Source organism: Canis aureus, chromosome 2, assembly GCF_053574225.1.
Source record: "Canis aureus isolate CA01 chromosome 2, VMU_Caureus_v.1.0, whole genome shotgun sequence".
NCBI lineage: Eukaryota > Metazoa > Chordata > Mammalia > Carnivora > Canidae > Canis > Canis aureus.
In genome coordinates this window covers 27925027-27946551 of record NC_135612.1, presented here as the reverse complement: position 1 = coordinate 27946551, position 21525 = coordinate 27925027, and the positions used below count along the sequence as shown (strand labels likewise).

The 21525-nt window shown below is 36.5% G+C and overlaps 1 protein-coding gene across 2 annotated transcripts in view; it reads left to right on the top strand.

Moving 5' to 3' along the window:
* JMY (junction mediating and regulatory protein, p53 cofactor) overlaps positions 1-21525 on the top strand; it is a 105085-nt gene that overhangs the window by 53281 nt on the left and 30279 nt on the right. For both annotated transcript variants that reach the window (XR_013362212.1, XM_077866971.1), the window contains exons 3-4: positions 1759-1909; positions 11229-11398. Coding sequence is in view for 1 of the 2 variants with exons in the window: in XM_077866971.1 (XP_077723097.1) it covers positions 1759-1909; positions 11229-11398 (321 nt within the window). In the remaining variant the exon portion in view is untranslated. The remainder of the gene's footprint in view (positions 1-1758; positions 1910-11228; positions 11399-21525) is intronic.

Genomic DNA, 21525 nt, shown 5'->3' with positions numbered 1-21525 from the left:
AGCCAGCCGGGCACCCCTAGATATTTTTTTTCTAGACATTCTTCTTCTTTTTTAATAGAAGATATTATTTATTTGAGAGAAAGTGCACACGTGCACAAGCATGTGGAGTGGCAGAGAGAGAAAGAGAAGCAGATTCCTTGCTAAGCGTGGAGCCTGTCCCAGGACCCTGAGATCATGACCTGAGCTGAAGTCAGTTGCTTAAACAACTGAGCTACCCAAATGCTCCTATAAGTCATTCTTTTTTTTTTTTTTTAATTTTTATTTATTTATTCATGAGAGACACACAGAGAGAGGCAGAGGGAGAAGCAAGCTCCATGTAGGGAGCCCAATGTGGGACTCGATCCCGGGACTCCAGGATCACGCCCTGGGCCGAAGGCAGGTGCTAAACCACTGAACCACCCAGGGATCCCTATATAGTCATTCTTGATCCCTCCTTATGCTTTGCTTATTTTGTCCATTTATAACACTTCTTATAAATTGCTCAATTGTGAGCTGAGTTTGTATTAAGTGATCTTGCATATATTTCCATCTCTATCTGGAAGCTTCTTCATTAGTTTAAGGAGCTAGCAGTATATTGTTTTTTAAGGCCAAAACCAAATGTTACCTTCCTCTACGTTACATTTTCTGGATTAACGTGTCATTTTGGGGTAAGGCTGTTCTTTTAATCTGTTTATGGCACCATTTAGAGAATGCAGCCTGTGTTATTTCTACTTGTGAAGCTTTTTTACAATTTTTTTTGGTGGCTCATGATATTTAGTTTTTTAGTAGTATGCCAGGCATGGGTTAATATCTATCTTTGTTTTTTTCATCATCTTAATAAGATGCTCACTTCTCATTGAATTTTTAGGCTGTCTTTTCTTACTATATGATAAAGCAGGATAGAGGGCACAAAGGATCTGTTGCTAGTCTTTATGGATTTCACCTTTCTTCCATGTTAAACATACCTGTGTAGTAATTTTATATACTTTTATATTAATACTGTCTGTACTGTGAATTTTACTATAGCATTCACCTGGTACATCCCTGTCCATCATTTGGTTTTCAACTCTCCTTTGTCCTTTTGTTTCAGTTGTAACTCTCGCAAAATAGTCTTTTTTTTTTTTTTTAAATGAATGTACTTATTTATTAGAGTGAGAGAGACGAGATCTCGAGCCGGGGGTTGTGGGGAGGCCAGAGGGAGAAGTGGACTTCTGCCTAAGTAGGGAGCCCAATGTGGGCCTGGATCCCAGGATTCTAGGTTCATGACCTGAGCTGAAGGCAGACGCTTATTAACAGATTGAGCCACGCAGGCGCCCTCTTGCAAATAAGTTATTTTTGTCTGTTACTTTTGTTTAGAGGTCTTTGATAGATGGGCTGGTTTTCGTAAATTCTCAGTCTTAAAATTTGAGTTTTCAATTATTTTATGTCAGTTGTAAAAGTATTTTAATGGCACAAATAATTTTTAATCTAAAAATATAATTATCCTAAGGAGGAAATCTATTTCCTCATCTAACATTTTGCTGTATGTCCTTTGTTTATATATGGAGGAGGGGATGATGAAAAAGAAGATAGAAGATAAAAGAGGAATTGGGAACCAGTTTTTGCATCTGATAGCTTTAACATTGTTAATTTACTTATTTTGTAAATTAATAACTTGTATTCTAGAGCAAGAGAAAAATATTGTTTTAGGCATAATGCCTGATATCTAAATTCAGTGAATATTTAAGGAATGAAGAAAGAAAGAAGTGGGCTTCTTAATTTTTCTTTTTTTCTCTAAAGATTTCTATGGAGAATGATTATCTCGGTCCCCGGAGAATTGAAAGTCTACAGAAAGAAGATGCTGATTGGCAGCGAAAAGCTCACATGGCTGTGCTGTCTATTCAAGACCTTACTGTCAAATATTTTGAAATAACAGCAAAAGCACAAAAAGGTGAGTTTCCTAGTATAGTTATCCTTGTTAGATATTTTTGAAAATGAGTGGGTTAAGTATTTCATGTTTGCAGGAGTTCTATAGAATAATATATAAAGATTACTCATAGTTCTAGTAGTTAAAAGATCACTATTAGCAAATTATGGTAGATCCTTTCAATCTTTTTTGGGCATGTATTTACATATTCTTCACCTTTAAAAACTAGCAATAGAGTGTTAGTGTAGCTTAATTCAATTCTGATACTAACCAGTTATAGATTCCACAGCTTAAAGGCCCAGGTCCCAATGAGACTGCCCACATTTAGACCAAATAATGACATGTTTTGGGGTTCCCACAGCCTTTTTAGGTTTGTTCATTTGCTACAATGATCCACAGGACTCAGGCAAGCACATACTTAGGAGAATTACAGTTTTTAAACAATACAAATCAAGATCAGCCAAATGAAGAGATATTTAGGGCAAGGTCTCTGAAGGTCCATTCCTTCCAATTTTCTTCCACACATGGCCACAGAAATCCTTCAGTAGCAGTTTAAAGTCACTGCTATTCATTTTTTCATGATCTGCCTGACATTAACATAGTTTAGCATTTAGGTTATTCCTTCAGCAAATCCACATTTCCTTAGAAATTGTACTTGAAGCAGATTATTCCTTCAGAATGCCAGTGTACCAAGGAAGAATGCTGTCTTTGATTCTTTAGCATCATTTGACATTGTTATTTAAAAAATTAAAAAAATAAAAATAGTTTGAAAGTATCATGTTTTTAAATTTTTATTTCCTTCATTATGACTGACTACTGCTTTTTAAAATGTAATAGTTGATATTTGCATATCCTTTTCACTTAATACTTTTTGGTAGGTTTTTTTTCTCTTAATGAATAAGAGATCCTTATATTGGTTTATTTTTATTATACACTTGGACATCTATTGCAAATATCCGTTCCTAAATTTTAACTTTTTATTTACAAATTTATTTGTAAAGACCATTAGCTTCTAAGAATGATTTTCTAAAAGTCTTTAAATTGTTACTTATATTTTTTGAAGTTTCTGGATTCCTCCAAAGAGTTAAAACCTACTAAAATCCGGGGCAGCCCCAGTGACCCAGCGGTTTAGTGCTGCCTTCAGTCCAGGACGTGATCCTGGAGACCCGGGATTGATTCCCATGTCAGGCTCCCCGTATGGAGCCCTCTGCCTGTGGCTCTCGCTCTCCCTCTCTCTCTGTCTCCTGAATAAATAAATAAAATCTTTAAAAAAACACTAAAGTCCTTTCATATATTTGGACATACTTTCATCTACTTGGATAAGCCTTTTCTTATGCTCTGAGTAATGACAATAGCTTCATAATGAAATGTATTACCCAGCTTATTTTTTTTTAATTTTTTTTTAAAAGATTTTATTTATTTATCCATAGAGACAGAGAGAGAGAGAGAGGCAGAGGCACAGGCAGAGGGAGAAGCAGGCTCCATGCAGGGAGCCCGACGTGGGACTCCATCCAGGGTCCCCAGGATCAAACCCTGGGCTGCAGGCAGCGCTAAACCGCTGCAGCCACTGGGGCTGCCCTACCCAGCTTATTAATTACCCCCTTATTATTTTTCAAAAATTTTGGGTGTATAGTCAATTATTCTAAGATAGTACTATAATCCTATTCTTAAAAATTATTTCTTCCCAAAGTAATGTAATTCTTACCAGAACGACAATACTGTAGAATTTGACAAGAGGGTTTTCATATTCATGGGATGAGTAAATGTTGTTTTGTTGTATGTCAATATGATAATTGAAAAAATTATGTAGTTGATATATCTTGCCATTTTATCCAAGTCTTTTGTTTTCTTCCAGAAAGTTTTGTAGGGTTTTTTTGTTTTGTTTTTTAAAATCATCTAGGTTCTACACATTTCTCAGTTCTCTTCTGGGTGTTGTGTTTACTTTCTGTGATAAGAAGGATAGTACTCCTATTAATAGGTTTTATTTTTTAATTTTCAAGCCTTTGGTCCTGTTTTGTGATAAATAGGATATAGAATGTGTTGAGATGCTTAAATATTTCATTTCTGAACAAAGTGAAATTTAGTAGTTAACTTTTTAGTGATCATGTGATTTTTTGTTGAGTAAATGTTTTTTGTTTCTTGGACTTAATGATTCAAAGAGGTAGAATTATGGTTAGCATTTAATGTTTGTAAGTGCTTTCTTGAATTGTTTTAATTCTAGTCAGTTATAACTTTTTAATATTGATGTGAGTGATTTTGTGCACAGAAGGTAGAAAAGGCTTCTTTTTATGATGCTCATTGCTACTTTGAAAACTCATAGATAGTATCAGTCAAGTTTAATGCATCCCATCTTTCCTGTTCCTGAAATATTTGGCTAGACATGAGGGCAGTACTTAGGAAGTTTTGAGTAAATCACATTATTTGCTTCTCCAGTTTTATTTTATTAGGAAGATGGTATCCCATCCTTTTTAAATATTTTATTTGAGAGAGAGCGCGTGAGCATGAGTTGGGGGGGAGGGTAGGAGAGGGAGAAGCCGACTTCCTGCTAAGCAGGGAGCCTGATGTGGGATTGAATCCTATGATCCTGGGATCATTATGACCTGAGCCAAAGGCAGAATTTTAACAGACTGAGCCACCCAGGTGCTCAATGGTATCCTGTCATTAAGGAATTTTGAAAATCACATCATCTGTTACCTGCCACCATTTTTTTATCCTCTGTTCCTCTTATGTACAATTTAAATACAAAAGTATTTATTTATTTGAAAACCCATATTAAGGGGCACCTGAGTTGCTCAGTCAGTTGACTGTCTGACTCTTGATTTCAGCTCAGGTTATGATCTCAGGTTCCTGAGATCTGGCCCTGTCATGGGCTCCCCTCTGGGCCTGGAGTCTCTTTGAGCTGCTCTCTCTCCGTCTGCTCCTTCCCCCACTTGCACTCATGCTTTTTCTTTCTCTCAAAATAAAATCTTTAAAAACATATTAAGGGGTGCCTGGGTGGTTCAGTCAGTTAAGCATCTGTCCTTGGTTTAGGTCATGATCTTGGCATTCTGGGATTGAGCCCCACCTAGGGGTCCCTGCTTGCGGAGACCCTGCTTCTCCCTCTGCTCTTGCCCCTGCTGTGCTCTTTCTATCTCAAAGTATTTTTGAAAAATAAAAACACATGATGATGGGATATTCTGTTGCAGACATTAAAAGGGATACTGTAGACAACTATATGCATATGAATCCAACAGTCTTGATAGAATGCAACAAATCTTTGTCAAAACAAAAAACTATGAATAGGCACACTTGGGTAGCTCAGTGGTTAAGCATCTGCCTTTGGCTCAGGTCTTGATCCCAGGGTCCTGGGATAGAGTCCCACATCGGGCTCCCCACAGGGAGCCTGCTTCGCTCTCTGCCTATGTCTCTGACTCTCTTTCTGCATCTCTCATCAATCAATAAATAAAATCTTAAAAAAAAAAACTATGAACAAATCAAGATGAAATTAATAACCTGAATATTCCTTTAACTTTTCAAGAAATTGGATTTGTAGTTAAAAATCTCACACAAATGAATTCTCCAGGTCCAGAGGGTTTCACTGGCAAATTTTACAAAATCCTTTTATATAGTATTACAAGCTTCTCCTCCAAAATACAGAAGAGGAAGAAATAATTTGAATTTATTAAATGACATCAGCAATATCCTAAATCCAAAATTCCACAAAGACAGTACTAAAAAACCCTACAGATCAGCATCCCACCTACATATTGACAAAAACCTATGACCAAGTGGGGTTTTTCTTTCTTTTTTTTTTTTTTTTTTTAATTTTTATTTATTTATGATAGTCACACAGAGAGAAAGAGAGGCAGAGACATAGGCAGAGGGAGAAGCAGGCTCCATGCACCGGGAGCCCGACTTGGGATTCGATCCCGGGTCTCCAGGATCGCGCCCTGGGCCAAAGGCAGGCACCAAACCGCTGCGCCACCCAGGGATCCCGTAAGTCGGGTTTTTCTTGATCGAAGAAAATCATGTTATCTGAACATCAATGTAATCTACCACATTGAAGGTTACAACAGTGGTTTTTAACTAGAGGTGATTGTGCTACACAAAAAGACATTTGGCTGTCTTGAGACCTTTTGGGCTGTCTACTGAGAGTTACTAGTATCTAATAGAGGCCATGGATTATATGAAGCATCCTATGTCACATAGGACAGCCCACCCTATGACTAAGAATTTTCTGGCTCAGAATGTCTAAAGTGCTGAGTTTGAGAAGCTTTAAATTAAAAAAAAAAAAAAAAAAAAAACCGGTTGCTGAAAAAGCATTTGACAACATACAACATGCTGTGTGTGATGCAAACAGTGAGCAAACTAGGATTAGAAAAGAACTTCCTTAATCTGATAAAGGAGATCTGCAAAAATCTCATAGCCAGCATCACATTTAATGGTGAAAGACTGAATGCTTTCCCCAAAAAATAGGTTAAAAGGTCAAGAATGTTTGCACTTATCCTGTTCAACATAATAAAATAAATCTTAGTGGTAATAAGGCAAGAAAACAAAGCATATAGTCGGAAAGGAAGAAATAAAATGGTTCCTATTTTAGATGATGTTTATTTTGAACATTATATTAAATTTGTAATTATGTAAATTTATTTTTAAAAACTCTTCCAACTAACAAGTGACTTTCTCAGGTTAATAGGAAATAAGGCAGCACCCAAAAATGAGTTCTATTTATCTATATAAGCAATGAATAGTTGGAAATAGAAATCTTTTAACAATTCCAAAAAAAAAAAAATCCATTTATATTAAGTCTAACAAAACATGTACAGGATTTATATGCTTACAGTTAAATACCATGATGAAAAAAAATCACAGATGTAAGTAAATGGATAGACATGTTATGTTCATGTATTGGAATGTCCAGCAAAGTAATGATGTCTGTTCTCTCAAATGATCTATAGATTTAACACTGTACAAAAGCAGGGCTTTTCCATGTAGTTATAAACAGGCTGATTCTAATTTACTTGGAATGGCAAAGGAACTAAAATACCTGAAACAGTTTAGAAAGAAAGAAAAACAGAATCACATTGCCTGACTTTTACAAATTACTTTACAAATTATAGAGCCACTGTGGTATGGTATAATGGAAGGGACAGAATAAGAAATAAGTTCACAATACATGGCCATTTATTCTTTGACAAAGGTGACAAGCACCTAAAAAAATGTTCAGGACCATCAGTCATTAGTATGCAAATTAAAACCACAGTGAAATACCAACACATGCCTATTAGAATGACTAAAATAAAAAAATACAAAACCAAGGGCAGACTAGGATGCTGAGTAACAAGAACCCTCCTTGTATTGCTGGTGGTAATGCAAAATTATACAGTCTCTCTGGAAAATGAATGCAATTTCTTATGTAAGTTAAAGATATGCTTACCATATGATCCAGTAATCTCGCTCATGGGTATTCACCTTAGAGCATTATGACAATTTAAAAATGTAAAAGAAAAAAACCAGTGCATTAAAATATTGTTTCCTTAAACTTAAATAATAGCTTAAAGATGACTTTCCCGACTGACTGTAAGGCATTTGGTTTAATGTCTACTTTCTAGATGCATTCTTTAATGTTTTAAAAAAATTGCGTTACGGTTAAAAATATATAACTATTATAGGGGCATCTAAATGGCTCAGTTAAGCGTCTGACTCTTGATTTCCTCTCAAGTCATGATCTCAGGGTTGAGAGATTGAACCCCACATCGGGATCCTTGCTTAATAGAAAGTCTGCTTAAGATTCTTTACCTCTGCCCCTCTCCTTGTTCTCTCTCAAATAAATTAATTTATTAAAAAATATAATAACTATTATAGAAAATTTAGGATATTCGAGTGGGGGAACTCTACATAGTTATCTGTAATCCTATTACCTATGCAACCCCTTTGTGTTTCTTTCAATTTTTAAGTATATGGCTTATTACATAATTGCATTAATTTTGTATGTATTCTATATGGTTCATAGTTCTGGCTGTGTACAGTTCTGTTGATTGCCCTTATTTTATACTTCTCCAATTTTAAGCAACACCTTTTTGTACATGACAGCCATCATTATAGGGCTCCATATGCCTCATTAGAATCACTGTAGACTTCTTTATATTTCACTTCTGGTGACTTTATCTTAGCAAGAAGCTTTTTTTAAAAAAAGATTTTATTTATTATTCATACAGAGAGAGAGGCAGAGACACAGGCAGAGGGAGAAGCAGGCTCCATGCAGGGAGCCCAACGTAGGACTTAATCCCAGGTCCTCGGGATCAAGCCCTGGGATCAAGCCCTGGACCGAAGGTGGCACTAAACCGCTGAGCCTTTTTGAACTCAGAGATACTTGCTTGGCCATTTAATTTTCCTTTTTACCTTCCCCTACATATCAAAGAAACAGAATGAAGGTCTCTCTGTGGCTTTATGCTGCTTCCCATTAAAAGGTTGCTTTCTTATTTCTTTTTTTTTAGGAAGAGTAAAACATGCCATTATTTTATTTGTTTCTTCTTAAACAGAGCCAGATGTTACCGAATTTTGACCTACTATTGCTTAGCTTTTATTTTAAAGATTTATTTATTCATTTTAGAGGGTGGGCAGAAAGAGCATGGGGAGGAGGAGTAAAAGGAGGAGGAGAGATAATCTCAAGCAGACTCTGTGCTGCATGTGGAGTTGGACATAAGGCCCGATGTTATGACCCGGAGATCACAACCTGAGCTGAAATTAAGAGTCAGATGCTTAACTGACTGTGCCACCCAGCTGCCCCTATTCCTGCTTAGCTTTCAAAAACATCTTAAATGGGCTAATTTCTGACAAATATACATGTTAGCATATTAAGCTTTTAAAAAATAGATTTAACATGATTCTTTGTGAATACCAGAACTGCGTTGCCTTCAGAGTTTTTTTTTTTTTTTTTTTTTTACACATATACTAATCATCATACACTATTATAGAGTTGTTATCCTTACAATGTGAATGGTTCACTTAGCAGGAATCTTTATTCTTGCTAGCAGAGGGAGAGAATAATCTTTCTAGAGATATCCCAGTAGTGTTCTAGGGGTATTCCAAGCATTTTACATTCACAAAGTTTTCTTTATTACTGTCATATTACTGAACTGTTGGGGAAAATAATTCCATGTGAAGAGAGTAACACTGTAAGACTATGTTCTAGCCAAGGTATTAGAAGACAGTGTCGGCTAGCTCTTGTGACAGGTAACAACATGAGACTGAATTAGGACAGGAAGCTACTGCTGACACTTAGTGGAGAGCAGGAGAATGGTGGTACCATATGAAGTGGAAGAGACGTTTGAATAACATTCTCTCATTTAATTTCCATAAAAGCTTTTGGGCTAGATGCTGTATTTCCTTTTTTCGCATGCAAGGGAAATGCGCTCCAGAACAATGAAGGTTCTTGCCAGAAGTTAAATGTCAGTTACAGGTGGAATTGACAATTTATCTCTTTGACTCCAAATCCTCTGATTTTTTTCCTACATTGTACTACTATATTGATCTTAAGGTTGCAGAACTATTATAATACAGTTTTCAAGGATAGGTAGAATTTAAAAAAAAAAATTTTTTAAAGATTTTATTTATTCATGAGAGACACACACAGAGAGAGGCAGAGACACAGGCAGAGGGAGACACACGCAGAGAGAGGCAGAGGGAGAAGCAGGCTCCGTATAGGGAGCCCGACGTGGGACTCGATCCTGGGTCTCCAGGATCACGCCCTAGGCTGCAGGCGGCGCTTAACCACTGGGCCACCAGGGCTGCCCAGATAGGTAGAATTTATAAAGGCAAAGTCATTTGATATTCAACCAGTGAGTAGATTTTGTTAGAAAACCCAAAATTGAGATTCAGAGCAAGATTATGCATTGAAAAATTACTTCCCTTATGTTAGCACTTAAAGGCCACAGAAAAACAAACCGAAAGAACTAATTTAACCATATTGAGAGAAGAGTATAAGTCAGTACAGTTCCTCATCTGTTATAATAGGAACTCAAGTACAGTTTTTAAAGACTGTAAATTGAGAAACAGCAGTATTTTTATATGGAAGTAACAACCATAAACGTTAAAAACTGATTGCATCTGGGCACTGAGATTAAGGGGTATGGGTGAGCTGACCTGAGAAACTGCTCTTTTTCAGTAGATGCCTGCCTGTAGAGTTTAATTTTTAAGTATATACATGTACTATTATAAAAACAAATTTAAGATTTCAAGACAAAGATTTGCTGAGATACCTTTCTTGAATTAGATGATTAGGAAATAGTAGCAGTAGAAGATTATCTCTTACATATAAAAGATACTAGTGCATGTGTAGTAATTTAAAGATTGCATTCCATACCAATCAGATTGCCTTCCCCCTTCACGTTAAGTATGTCTCTGACCTATTAAAGTGGTTGGACATAGGATGGTTGGTTTAATTGTAGAGGTCCCAGGATAAGTCACTACGGTACCACAATCAGTGATAAACTTCTTTAGCTCAGAAAGATAGCAGCCATTTTATTGTCAAGAAGTGTTTCTTGAGGGATCCCTGGGTGGCGCAGTGGTTTGGCGCCTGCCTTTAGCCCAGGGCGTGATCCTGGAGACCCGGGATCGAATCCCACGTCGGGCTCTCGGTGCATGGAGCCTGCTTCTCCCTCTGCCTTTGTCTCTGCCTCTCTCTCTCTCTGTGACTATCATAAATAAATTAAAAAAAAAATTAAAAAAAAAAAAAAGACGTGTCTCTTGAAATAGATTGCTGTTGTGACAAATAAAAAGTTATTTTTTTCTTTTCCTTTGGGGGGCGTAGGAGAGGAAGTTGGGTGTTTTCCTTTGGACTTGGTTGTACTGCTCAAACTCTAACTTTAGAATAAGCCTCCATGCTAACATCTAGGATTTATTTTATTACTTCGTCAGATTGTTAAAATATTTTTGAAGGAGCTCAGAAGGTTAAGATTCAACACAGGCATTTAAATAATTTCAAATAATTTTAAATAGTTAGGACTCTGATTTCAATCAACATATCCAGGAAAAAGTGTAAACCTTTATAGAATATAGTATGTATAAAACTATTGAAATTTAATAACACTGAACATGTGGAAGAACATTTTTTAAAGTTTTAAAATCTGACAACTCAGTTTTTATCTTCACGAAGTTATTTCTGAGGATGATAATGTAAGATACCTATTGAAGATTAAAGAATCTAAAATATGTTGTTATATTTTATGGCTGCTGCAGGTAAGTTAAAGGAGTAGGATTCATATGTTTATATTTAACTGTGGTCAGTGAGATCTAAAACTTTCAAATTCTTTAGTATCACATTGTCTTGTGTCTTAATGTCTCTTTAAAAAATTATTGCTAGCTGTGTATGATCGAATGCGAGCAGATCAGAAGAAATTTGGTAAAGCATCATGGGCAGCAGCTGCAGAACGTATGGAAAAACTCCAGTATGCGGTTTCTAAGGAGACTCTACAGATGATGAGAGCGAAAGAGATCTGTTTGGAACAGAGGAAACATGCACTAAAAGAAGAGGTAATGAAAACCATCAAAAAATACATAAAATTTAAAAAGATTTTGCTACTTGATTTTTATCTTTGTACAAGACTGGCATTTTTCTGACACTGCAGGCAGTTGTTAATTTTTCAGTGTTTCCGTGAGACTGCGTAACAATCATGATGGGGCCGACCATTTGAGTTGCCACTAATAGAGGCGTTAGACCTATGAGGTATTCTCAAAGCATCACTGTGGCTGTAGGCAGCAGTGCACTATTAAAACAAAAAGGAGGCTGACATTAGACTTTCCTTGTTGTCTTTAAAATTTTTTGTACTGTAAGGTTCATAGCTTTATTAAGAAAATTTCACTGCCCAGAGAAATAAAGAAAATTCTTAAGGCAGTAGAATTTTGTTAGAATTGATTATATTATGCTCAAACCATTACCTCTTGGAGCTTCCCTTTTTTTTTCCTACTGAAACACAAAACAGGGGATCCCTGGGTGGCTCAGCGGTTTAGTGCCTGCCTTTGGCTGGGGGTGTGATCCTGGAGTCCCGGGATTGAGTCCCACGCCGGGTTCATGGAGCCTGCTTCTCCCTCCTCCTGTGTCTCTGCCAACCCCCCCCCCCCATGTCTATCATAAATAAATAAATCTTTAAAAAAAATGAAACACAAAACAGGGTCAGCCGAGGTCCAATTTTTTTTTTTTTTTTTGCCTGTGCATCATTAAGACTCACCCCCCGCCCAAAGAATGGTCTTAGAAACCTTTTTTTTTTTTTTTTTAAATTTTTATTTATTTATGATAGTCACAGAGAGAGAGAGAGAGGCAGAGACACAGGCAGAAGGAGAAGCAGGCTCCATGCACCGGGAGCCTGATGTGGGATTCGATCCCGGGTCTCCAGGATCGTGCCCTGGGCCAAAGGCAGGCGCCAAACCGCTGCGCCACCCAGGGATCCCGGTCTTAGAAATCTTTGAAGAGGTTGCTGATAAACATATTTAAAATATATCTAAAATTATCTTTTAAAAGTTAACCACTTTTAGAGTGCCTGGATGGCTTAGTCAGTTGAGTGTTCAGCTCTGGATTTTGGTTCAGGTCACGGTCTCGTGGTTGTGCGGTTGAGCCCTGCAATCGGGCTCAGCGTGGAGCCTGCACAGGATTCTTCCTCTGCCTCCCCCCACTCATGTGCATGCATACTCTTTTTTTCTCTCAAATAAACAAAATACTAAAAACCAAACCACTTATTTTCATTATTATCCTATTCATCAATGATTTTATTTTTTTATTTTTATTTTTATATTATTATTTTTTTCATCAATGATTTTAGTATTGCTCATACTGCCTAGTGCAACACGGAATATACCATTGAAGCACAAATCTTGCTTGAAAATACTTGAAACCGTTAGATGTGTACTTTTTTTCATTAACTCCCAGGCCATTATTTTTAAATGCAATTGAACATTTTACGTTTTACTATTAAATTGGGCCAGAATAGATTGCTTTATATGAAAGAGTAGATCCTCAGATATGTACATTGGTCTTCTAAGTATTAGAAGAAGCATCTCCACGTTGTTCAGGGGTCATCTCTAGCTTTAAAAGTGAATGAAGATTAAAGCTGGTGTTAGGCATGAATTAGAGGGTATTCTAGATGGTATATATAAGACTTCATGGTTTAGGTACAACTATTCAGTTTGTGCCTTTTGTACTGAGAGTTAAAAAAGATTTCAGAGATGAAAAGTATTTGAATCATTATATAAAATTTGGATTGTTTTCCCTTTCCTTCGGGATAATTAACAACTTATTGTGTCATACATTGTTAAGCCATTTTTGAAAAAATATGAAGTCACTTTTTTGGCTGATACATTATGTGTAAAATATTTCTGAAGCCAAAACTCATTTTGTCCAGATAGGTCTTCTTTTTTTTTTTTTTTTAATTTTTATTTATTTATGATAGAGAGAGACAGAGACAGAGACATAGGCAGAGGGAGAAGCAGGCTCCATGCACCGGGAGCCCGACGTGGGATTCGATCCCGGGTCTCCAGGATCGCGCCCTGGGCCAAAGGCAGGCGCCAAACCGCTGCGCCACCCAGGGATCCCCAGATAGGTCTTCTTAAATCTTCCTTTCTGTTAAGTCCATGGTATCTTCAAGATACTCCAGGCTCAAAACTTTAACTCTTCCCTTTCAGTTGTCTTCTTTTTCTGCCTTTTGGAATTCCCCCCAACTCAGATGTTCTTGCTCAATTATTTATTTAACAAACATGAGGTGGTGTTGCTTTTATTTATTTGTTTTTGCCAAGAATTTTAATGCATGATGGGTATTAAGACATGATTAATACCGCTTGTGTCTTCCACACTCCCAAATGCTTTGTAAAGCCTAAATAAGATGTAGCCATAGTGTTTAGAGTTCTTAGAGTATGGTGGGGCAAGATACGCAGTGTGAAAATAAGCTTAGATAAGTAGGTATCATTATATATAAAGTGGGCCATTGCAGGAGTACTCAGTTTTGACCAGAGGGTCATAGGTGAAGAGAACTGCATGTTCCAGGAGCCCTAAGGGGGGGCAGGGAGAAAGACTTATCTAGACAAGGAGTAGTGAGATATGAGGTTGAAAAAGTAAGCAAAATTTGGGGCTAGCCTTCTACATCCTACCAGGGAATTTGGCTTTTATTCTAAAAACAGTATGGAGCCACTATAAGTTTAAATTGAAGAGTAACAAAATCAAATTTATTTTTATGAAATAATGACTCTGGCCAGTTCATAGACAGTTAACTGGAGAGCCCTTTCTTTCTTTCTTTTCTTTCAAAAAAAAATTTTTTTTAAGATTTTATTTTTTTTCGTGAGAGACATAGAGAGGCAGAGACGTAGGTAGAAGGAGAAGCAGGCTCCCTGCTGGGTAGCCCAATGCAGGATTCAAACCCAGGACCCTGGGATCATGACCTGAGCCAAAGGCAGATGTCTGCTCAACCACTGAGCACCAGTCAGAATGGAGAATCATTCTTAAATCTTTCCATACGTGCTTTTCAAACTGTGTGTCATTGCAGATAGTAGAAAGCAAGGCATTTCTCAAAAATGAGTGTGAATACTAGGAATTTAGACCCTTTACTCAATTAACAAAAGAGGTTTAAGCTGAAGGCAGTTGGGAGTTGGGAAAAGTTAAATCTACATTATGTTTTGGAAATTTGAAAATGCTGCTTTAAAAACTACTGAGGGTTGCACAGTATTCCTGGGTAGTTAAGAATTGAGTAAACTCAGGTTGGTGATGGTCAGATTCCAGACTGCACATGCCCTGGCTCCTGAGTGTACATGGGCTGTGCCTTTGTTCAAATGGTTCTGCAATCATCTTAAATAGGCTGGTTAACGGAGGCAAGAAGTGTGGCTTTTTATTGGGCAGCAGGGAATGAACTGAATTTGTGTTATTTAAAAAAAAAAAAAAAGTTCTACCTCAAGGATTAGATAAGAATAAAATTATTTGATTATATTTGTTGTGCAGTTCCTCTTTATCCATGGTTTTACTTTCCATAGTCAACCATGACCCTGAAACAAAGGATTCTCCTTCTGATACATTGCCAAAAGATTAGTAGTAGCCAGCGCTATGTCATGATGCATACGACATTCGCCTCACAGGTAATGGGTAAAGAGTGAGGACAATACAAGAAGGTAATTTGAGAGAGACCATATTCATATAACTATTATTACAATATATTGTTATAATTGTTTATTGCTATTCTTCAGTTCTTATTGTGCTTAATTTATAAATTATACTTCATCATAGTTATATATGTATAGGACAAACAGTACATTTAGGTTTCAGTAATATCTGTGGTTTCAGGCATCCACTGGTGATCCTGGAATGTATTCCTGTCTTGTATTTTGTACCCCACAGTGCTTTTTAAAAACCACATTAATACATAGTTTGTATACATTTGTACACAATTTGTATGTAATTGTGAAAACTAACGTAACATCACTGGCTGTACTTTAATTTTAAAAATTTGTATACCTATAATTCACTCATTTAATGTATCTAACTTCATGGACTCTTGGCCTTTTGGCCATGATCAAAGTGCAAAGTGTACAGATCCAGCGCTGTTGGGCAGCCCCGTGGCCCAGCGGTTTGGCGCCGCCTTCAGCCTGGGGTGTGATCTTGGATATCTGGGATCAAGTCCCACATCAGGCTCCCTGCATGGAGCCTACTTCTCCTTCTGCCTGTGTCTCTCTGCCTCTCTCTCTCTCTCTCTCTGCGTCTGTCATGAATAAATAAAATCTTAAAAAAAAAAATCAGTGCTATTTAGTATACTAAGAAAATTATGAAGTTTTCATCACAATCAGCTTGAGCATATTTTCATCACCCGGGAAATAAACCTGAGCCCATTAGCCATGAGTCCCATATCTCCTCTTTCAGCATTCTTAGCCATTAATCGTTCTATAAATTTGCTATGCTAGACATTTCATATAAATGGAATCATAAAATATGCATTTTTTTAAACTTAGCATAATGTTTTCACAGTTCATCCATGCTGTAGCATGTATGAGTGTTCAACTTAGTTTTTTTGTAGAATGATACTGTATTCTGTGGTTATTAGCACATTTTATACATTCATCAGTTGATGGGCATTTGGGTTTTTCTGCTTTGGAAAGTGTTATGAACAATACTACTCTAAATATGCATCATGCATAAGGTTTTCATATATCTTGATATATACCTAGGAGTCAAAGTGCTGTTTTTAACTTTTTGAGGAAATGCTAGATTGTTTTCCTAAGCAACTGTAGCATTTACATTCCCATCAGCAGTGTACAACGGTTAGAATTTCTCCAAAACCTTCCTCTTACCATTAACCATTTTTTTAAATTATAGCATCCTGGTGAGTGTGAAGTGGTTATGTCATTGTAGTTTTGATTTGCATTTCCCTCCTGTTATTATCGTTTTGTGGGCTTATTGGCCACTTACCTCCTCCTGTGGAGAAATGTCTGCTCAGATATTTGACCCATTTTAAAGTTTGGGTTTTTTGTTTTTTTTTTTTTTTTTTTTTTTTTTTTTTTTTTATAATTACTAAGTTGAGTCTTTATATGTTCTAGATACAATTATCTTATGGGACATATGATTTGAAAATATTTGCTCTCTTCTGTGGATTGACAGTTTTAGAACATTGTCTCTATGTGAAAGTAGCATATTTTAGTCTCTAGGGAAAGCAGATTGCCTTCACTTTTTCACTGCATGAAATTTTTTTGGCTTAGAAGGTATACTTAGTCCTTATTGACATTTTAAAAGTCCACATGCTTATTAACTCTTGTTTATACTCATATCTTGTTTATACTATATTAAAAAATAGTATGAGATAGGGGCGCCTGCCTGGCTCAGATGGTTAAGTGTCTGTCTGTCTTGGGCTCAGGTCTTGATTCCAGGGTCCTGGGATCTATCTAGACTGTTTGAGGCTTCCGTGTTCAGTGAGGAGCCTTTTCCCCCTCTCCTCCCCCGCCCCCCCTCCCGTCCCCACCCCCATCTCTCTCACATGCACCCGTTCTCGCTCTGTGTCTATCTCATAAAATCTGTAAAAAAAAAAAAAAAAAAAAAAAAAGTAGGAGATAACTTAAAATGCATTATGGCTATAATCTAGAAAGAAGTCTTTTGTTAATGATTTTTTGTTGTTGTTGTTAATGATTTTAAATTGTGACTTTACCCTTAGGTTTTATTTGCTATTAGTGTTAAAAGTAAAATTGTAACTTGTCCTTGAACTTTTTCATAGTGTATTCAGAATCTCTTTACAGGGACTTCAGTCCCATTTGTATAACCCTGAAGCATTTCTACTGCAATCTCCTTTTCCTGTTAGCTTTCTCCTTTATGTGACTAGCTGTCTGAAATTTTAAGTTCCAGGATTTTTGAAAACTAAATTCATAACATTTTTGTTTTTTTTTTTTTTTTAAATGCTAGCATTTTATTGCCTGTGAAGTAGAGTACCATTCTTTGTCTTCATCACACATACTTGTTTTGTTGTTCTAACCAGGCTGATGTTGAGTTATATGGTACCTAAAAGAGCTGCTGAGGGTAAGATTTCTGTGTATTTTTAGAACTTTGTTCTTACTGGAGTTGGTGTAGGGTGGTAGAAGAAGGGCTGGGCTAACATGGGCCCCAAGAGTTTGAGATGATTATCTGTGGGGTCATTTTCCCTGGGGCGCCCCCATTACCTTAATAGTCTGCTTCTTATGTTCTGGATTGTGTTTGAATTCTTCAGAGGGTTTGGTAAACCTATCAGTCATTCTTGCCAGGTTTATGCTTGAGTGTATATAATGTACATACTGTGTTTTATGTATATCTGTGATGTACTGCACCAGTTTTATGAGCATTAATTTAAGGTGACCACATTACTCATGTGAAATAGCAAATAAGCATTATTAGGCCCATCCCAAACGAACGATTTCCCAGTGAAGGCTTTATTATACAGTATTACTCTGATTTAAATTATGGCCAAACTTTTGTTCTGAAAAAAACATCAGTGTGTTGTGTCTTTTTTTTTTTTTTTTTTTTTTTTTAAGGAAAGCTGCTTTCTGATGTGATAGTATAAAATACTTTAAAAATTAAATTTAAAAATAGTAGTACTTGCCACGACTGTAGTGCTAATAAATTTGAAACAAAACTGCCAAATTAATTCTGAAATACCTTGTGTAAGCAAAATTTTACCTGTGTGAGCAAAAATCCATTTGACTTTTAAGTTCTTTAAACTTCTATGGGGTACCTGGGTGGCACAGTATGTTAAGTATCTGACTCTTGGTTTCAGCTCAGGTTGTGATCTCAGGGTGGTGAGACTGAGCCCTAAATGGGGGTTCTGTACTCAGTGCAAAGTCTGCTTAATGCTTAAGACTCTCTCCCTTTCCCTTTGCCCTTCCCCTGTACGTGTGTGTGTGTGTGTATGTGTTCTTGCTCACTCGCACTCTCTAATAAACTTTAAAAAAATAAATTCTTTAACTTTAAATGTGCTTTAAGAGTATGTAACATTCCTTTTTGATCTATCTCCTTTTTAAAATTTTCCTGGATCTTAATTGTGGTAATTCTTACCCTTTTCAGGTACAGACTTCTGCCCCATTAAGAATTTAAAAACTAGAGGGCAGCCTGGGTAGCTCAGTGATTTAGCGCCACCTTCAGCCCAGGGCATGATCCTGGAGACCCGGGATCGAGTCCCACGTCGGGTTCCGTGCATGGAGCCTGCTTCTACCTCTCCCTGTGTCTCTGCTTCTCTCTCTCTCTCTCTCTCTCTCTCTCTCTCATGAATAAATAAATAAAATCTTAAAAAAAAAAAAGAATTTAAAAACTAAGAACCCTGCACTAAGAGAAATATGCATGTACACACAGCCCTGCACACACAATTTGTTCATCTATACCTGAACCTCTGATCTCAAATTGCCACTGGTGTTGAAATTTTATCCTCAAAGACTCCTGAATATATCAATGTATTTTTGCCTCAATACCTTTGAAAGAACCTGGAGTAAGTTTAATTAGTTGCAGTTGCTTCACTCTACTCTTTGAATACTATACTCCCTCCCCTTCAATCCATATTCAAAAATAACACAATCTGGGTATGAAAGTACAATTTTACTTTCAAATCTATATTATTTACAGATTATATTAGATATATTTTAAAACATTGAACCCAGCACCTGGGTGGCTCAGTCAATTTAGTTTCTGCCTTCAGCTCAGGTCATGATCCTGGAATTGAGCCCCACATCTTGTTCCCTGCTCAGCAGAGAGTCTGCTGCTCTTCCTCCCCTTCCTCCTTCCCCTGCTCATTTTCTCTCTCAAATAAAATCTTTAAATAAAAATAAAACATTGAACAAGAGGAGAATACATAACATCACACATGGTAGGGAATAGTATGTATATATTAGAAGGATCATTAAAAATAAGGATTATTAATGGAATGAGGGGATTTTGTGGTTACTAAAATAGGAGATATCAAAATTAAGATGCTAGCCTGGAAGAAATCGGAAAATACAATCACATCTCATTTAATATGTTTGCTGTTATCTTCTGGTTAACCATATTCGGTTAACAGGGAATTAACCAGAAAACGTTTTCGTTGACAATCCTTGTTGAAGGTTCTAAAAATATTATCAGTGTGTTTTCTTATGTTAGTAGAAAATTTTAACCATTCCCTACCCATTTCTTAAGTATCACCACACCTTTGTGAAGCCCAACCTGGGGCTTGAACTCCATGACTCTGAGATCAAGAGTTGGGCTCTTAACTGACTGAACCACCCAGGCACCCCTGCCCCCCTTAAAAAAAACCCTTAATTCTTTGAGGTCATCTTTATGAACATAAACTGCTAGACTATTGAGCTGAATATATAATAATCCTGAGGCAGCTACTTCCTTACAATCCATAGTTTTGTCTTTCTCCTAAAAGCATATAGCTGTAGTATGATTAAGGTTATATTCCCCCATGTTACTTTTATTGAATATTTACAGTATGCCCTAGAGGAAATAAGCATAGTATCTAGACAGTGCTATTTAATAGAACTTCCTACAACAATGGAAATGTTTTATATTTGTATTTTCTAGTATTGTACTTATTAGCCAGATATCTGTTGAGTTCTTGAAATGTGATTTATGTGACAAGAATATAATTTTATAATTTTAATTTAATCTATATTTAAATAGCCACGTGTAGCTTGTGGCTATTATGCTGGACAGAGTAATGTAGATCCTGATCCTGAGTCTGCAAACTTATTACTTATATAACCTTGATTGAATTAGTTAACCTCTGTATAAAATATGACTGGTATATACCTTTTAGGAACATTATGATTCCATTGGTTAATGTATAAGCATTTAGCATAATGCCTGGCATGAAGAGTAAGAACTTAATAAATATTAGACATTATTACCTTAATCTACGTTAGATATTATGCAAGTATCAAGGGAAAACAAAGATGGGAAAAATGTAATTCCCATGCATAAGACAGTCAGTTGCATTTCAAGTGGGCCTTGCTGAAAACTTTCAACAGCGAGGAGCTTTGATGTTCATTTCTCATGTTCATGGGACACAATCGGAACAGCTGGGATGCTTGCCCAGGCAGAGAGGCTGGTTTTTCTTTCTTTCTTTCTTTCTTTTTTTTTTTTTTAAAGATTTTATTTATTCATAGAGACACAGAGAGAGGCAGAGACACAGGCAGAGGGAGAAGCAGGCTCCATGCAGAGAGAGCCTGACATGGGACTCGATCCAGGGTCTCCAGGATCAGGCCCTGGGCTGCAGGCGGCGCCAAACCGCTGCGCCATCGGGGCTGCCCGAGAGGCTGGTTTTTCATTTTTAATTTGTAATAGTAATCTCTGTGCTACAAATTTCAAAGTCTCTCTAAGTAAAAAGCTAAGTTCTACTCTAAAAGTTTTAAATTAGATTACTTATGAAATTCTGTTTTAGCCATCTAAATTATATTTTGATACTGGCCATAAAAATAAGAAAGTTTTAAACGTTTTATGCCTTATTTTTAGTGCATTATATAGTCTCATTTAATTTTCGAACATAACCCTTTATGCTGTAAACCTATAAGTCATTATCTGAAATCCCTGAGGTTAGATCTGTTTTAGAATTCTAAGTTTTTCAGACTTCAGAGAAGATAGTTTAGGATATATAACTTCCAGACAAGTGTTACTATTCCACTATTCATTATGAAGCATATTAAATGGAATAAATAGGGATTCACATCAGTTCAGATTATACCTTCCTACAGATGGATTATGAGAAATTCTGGCTGTTTTCTAAAATTTCTGAAATGTGGAATTCCAGATAATTCCTTTTGTTTATATGTATCCTCCCATTTTTGTGCAGCTCTTATTTGTGGAAACTCTATTTATATTCTATTTATATTATCTGTACCATTTCTCATGTTCTATCATTTACCCATAATAAAATGGCTAGTGTTGATTGCGAACTTGCCGAGCTTGCCTTTATTATTTCTCTTATGGGGCAAGGTTTTCATGATGACTCTTTGCTCACTTTATTTATTGCTAACTGCTATACTCTGTAACTCAGCAGCAGATGCCCAGGGAGTATTTCTTGAATGAATGACTCCACCTGCAGATACTCTGAAAACTTTTATTTTTCATAGCCTTTTACATGTCATGAGGTTTTTCTAGCACACTAGGGTGAAAGGCAGGACAGGGACATTAGTTTGTATAACTT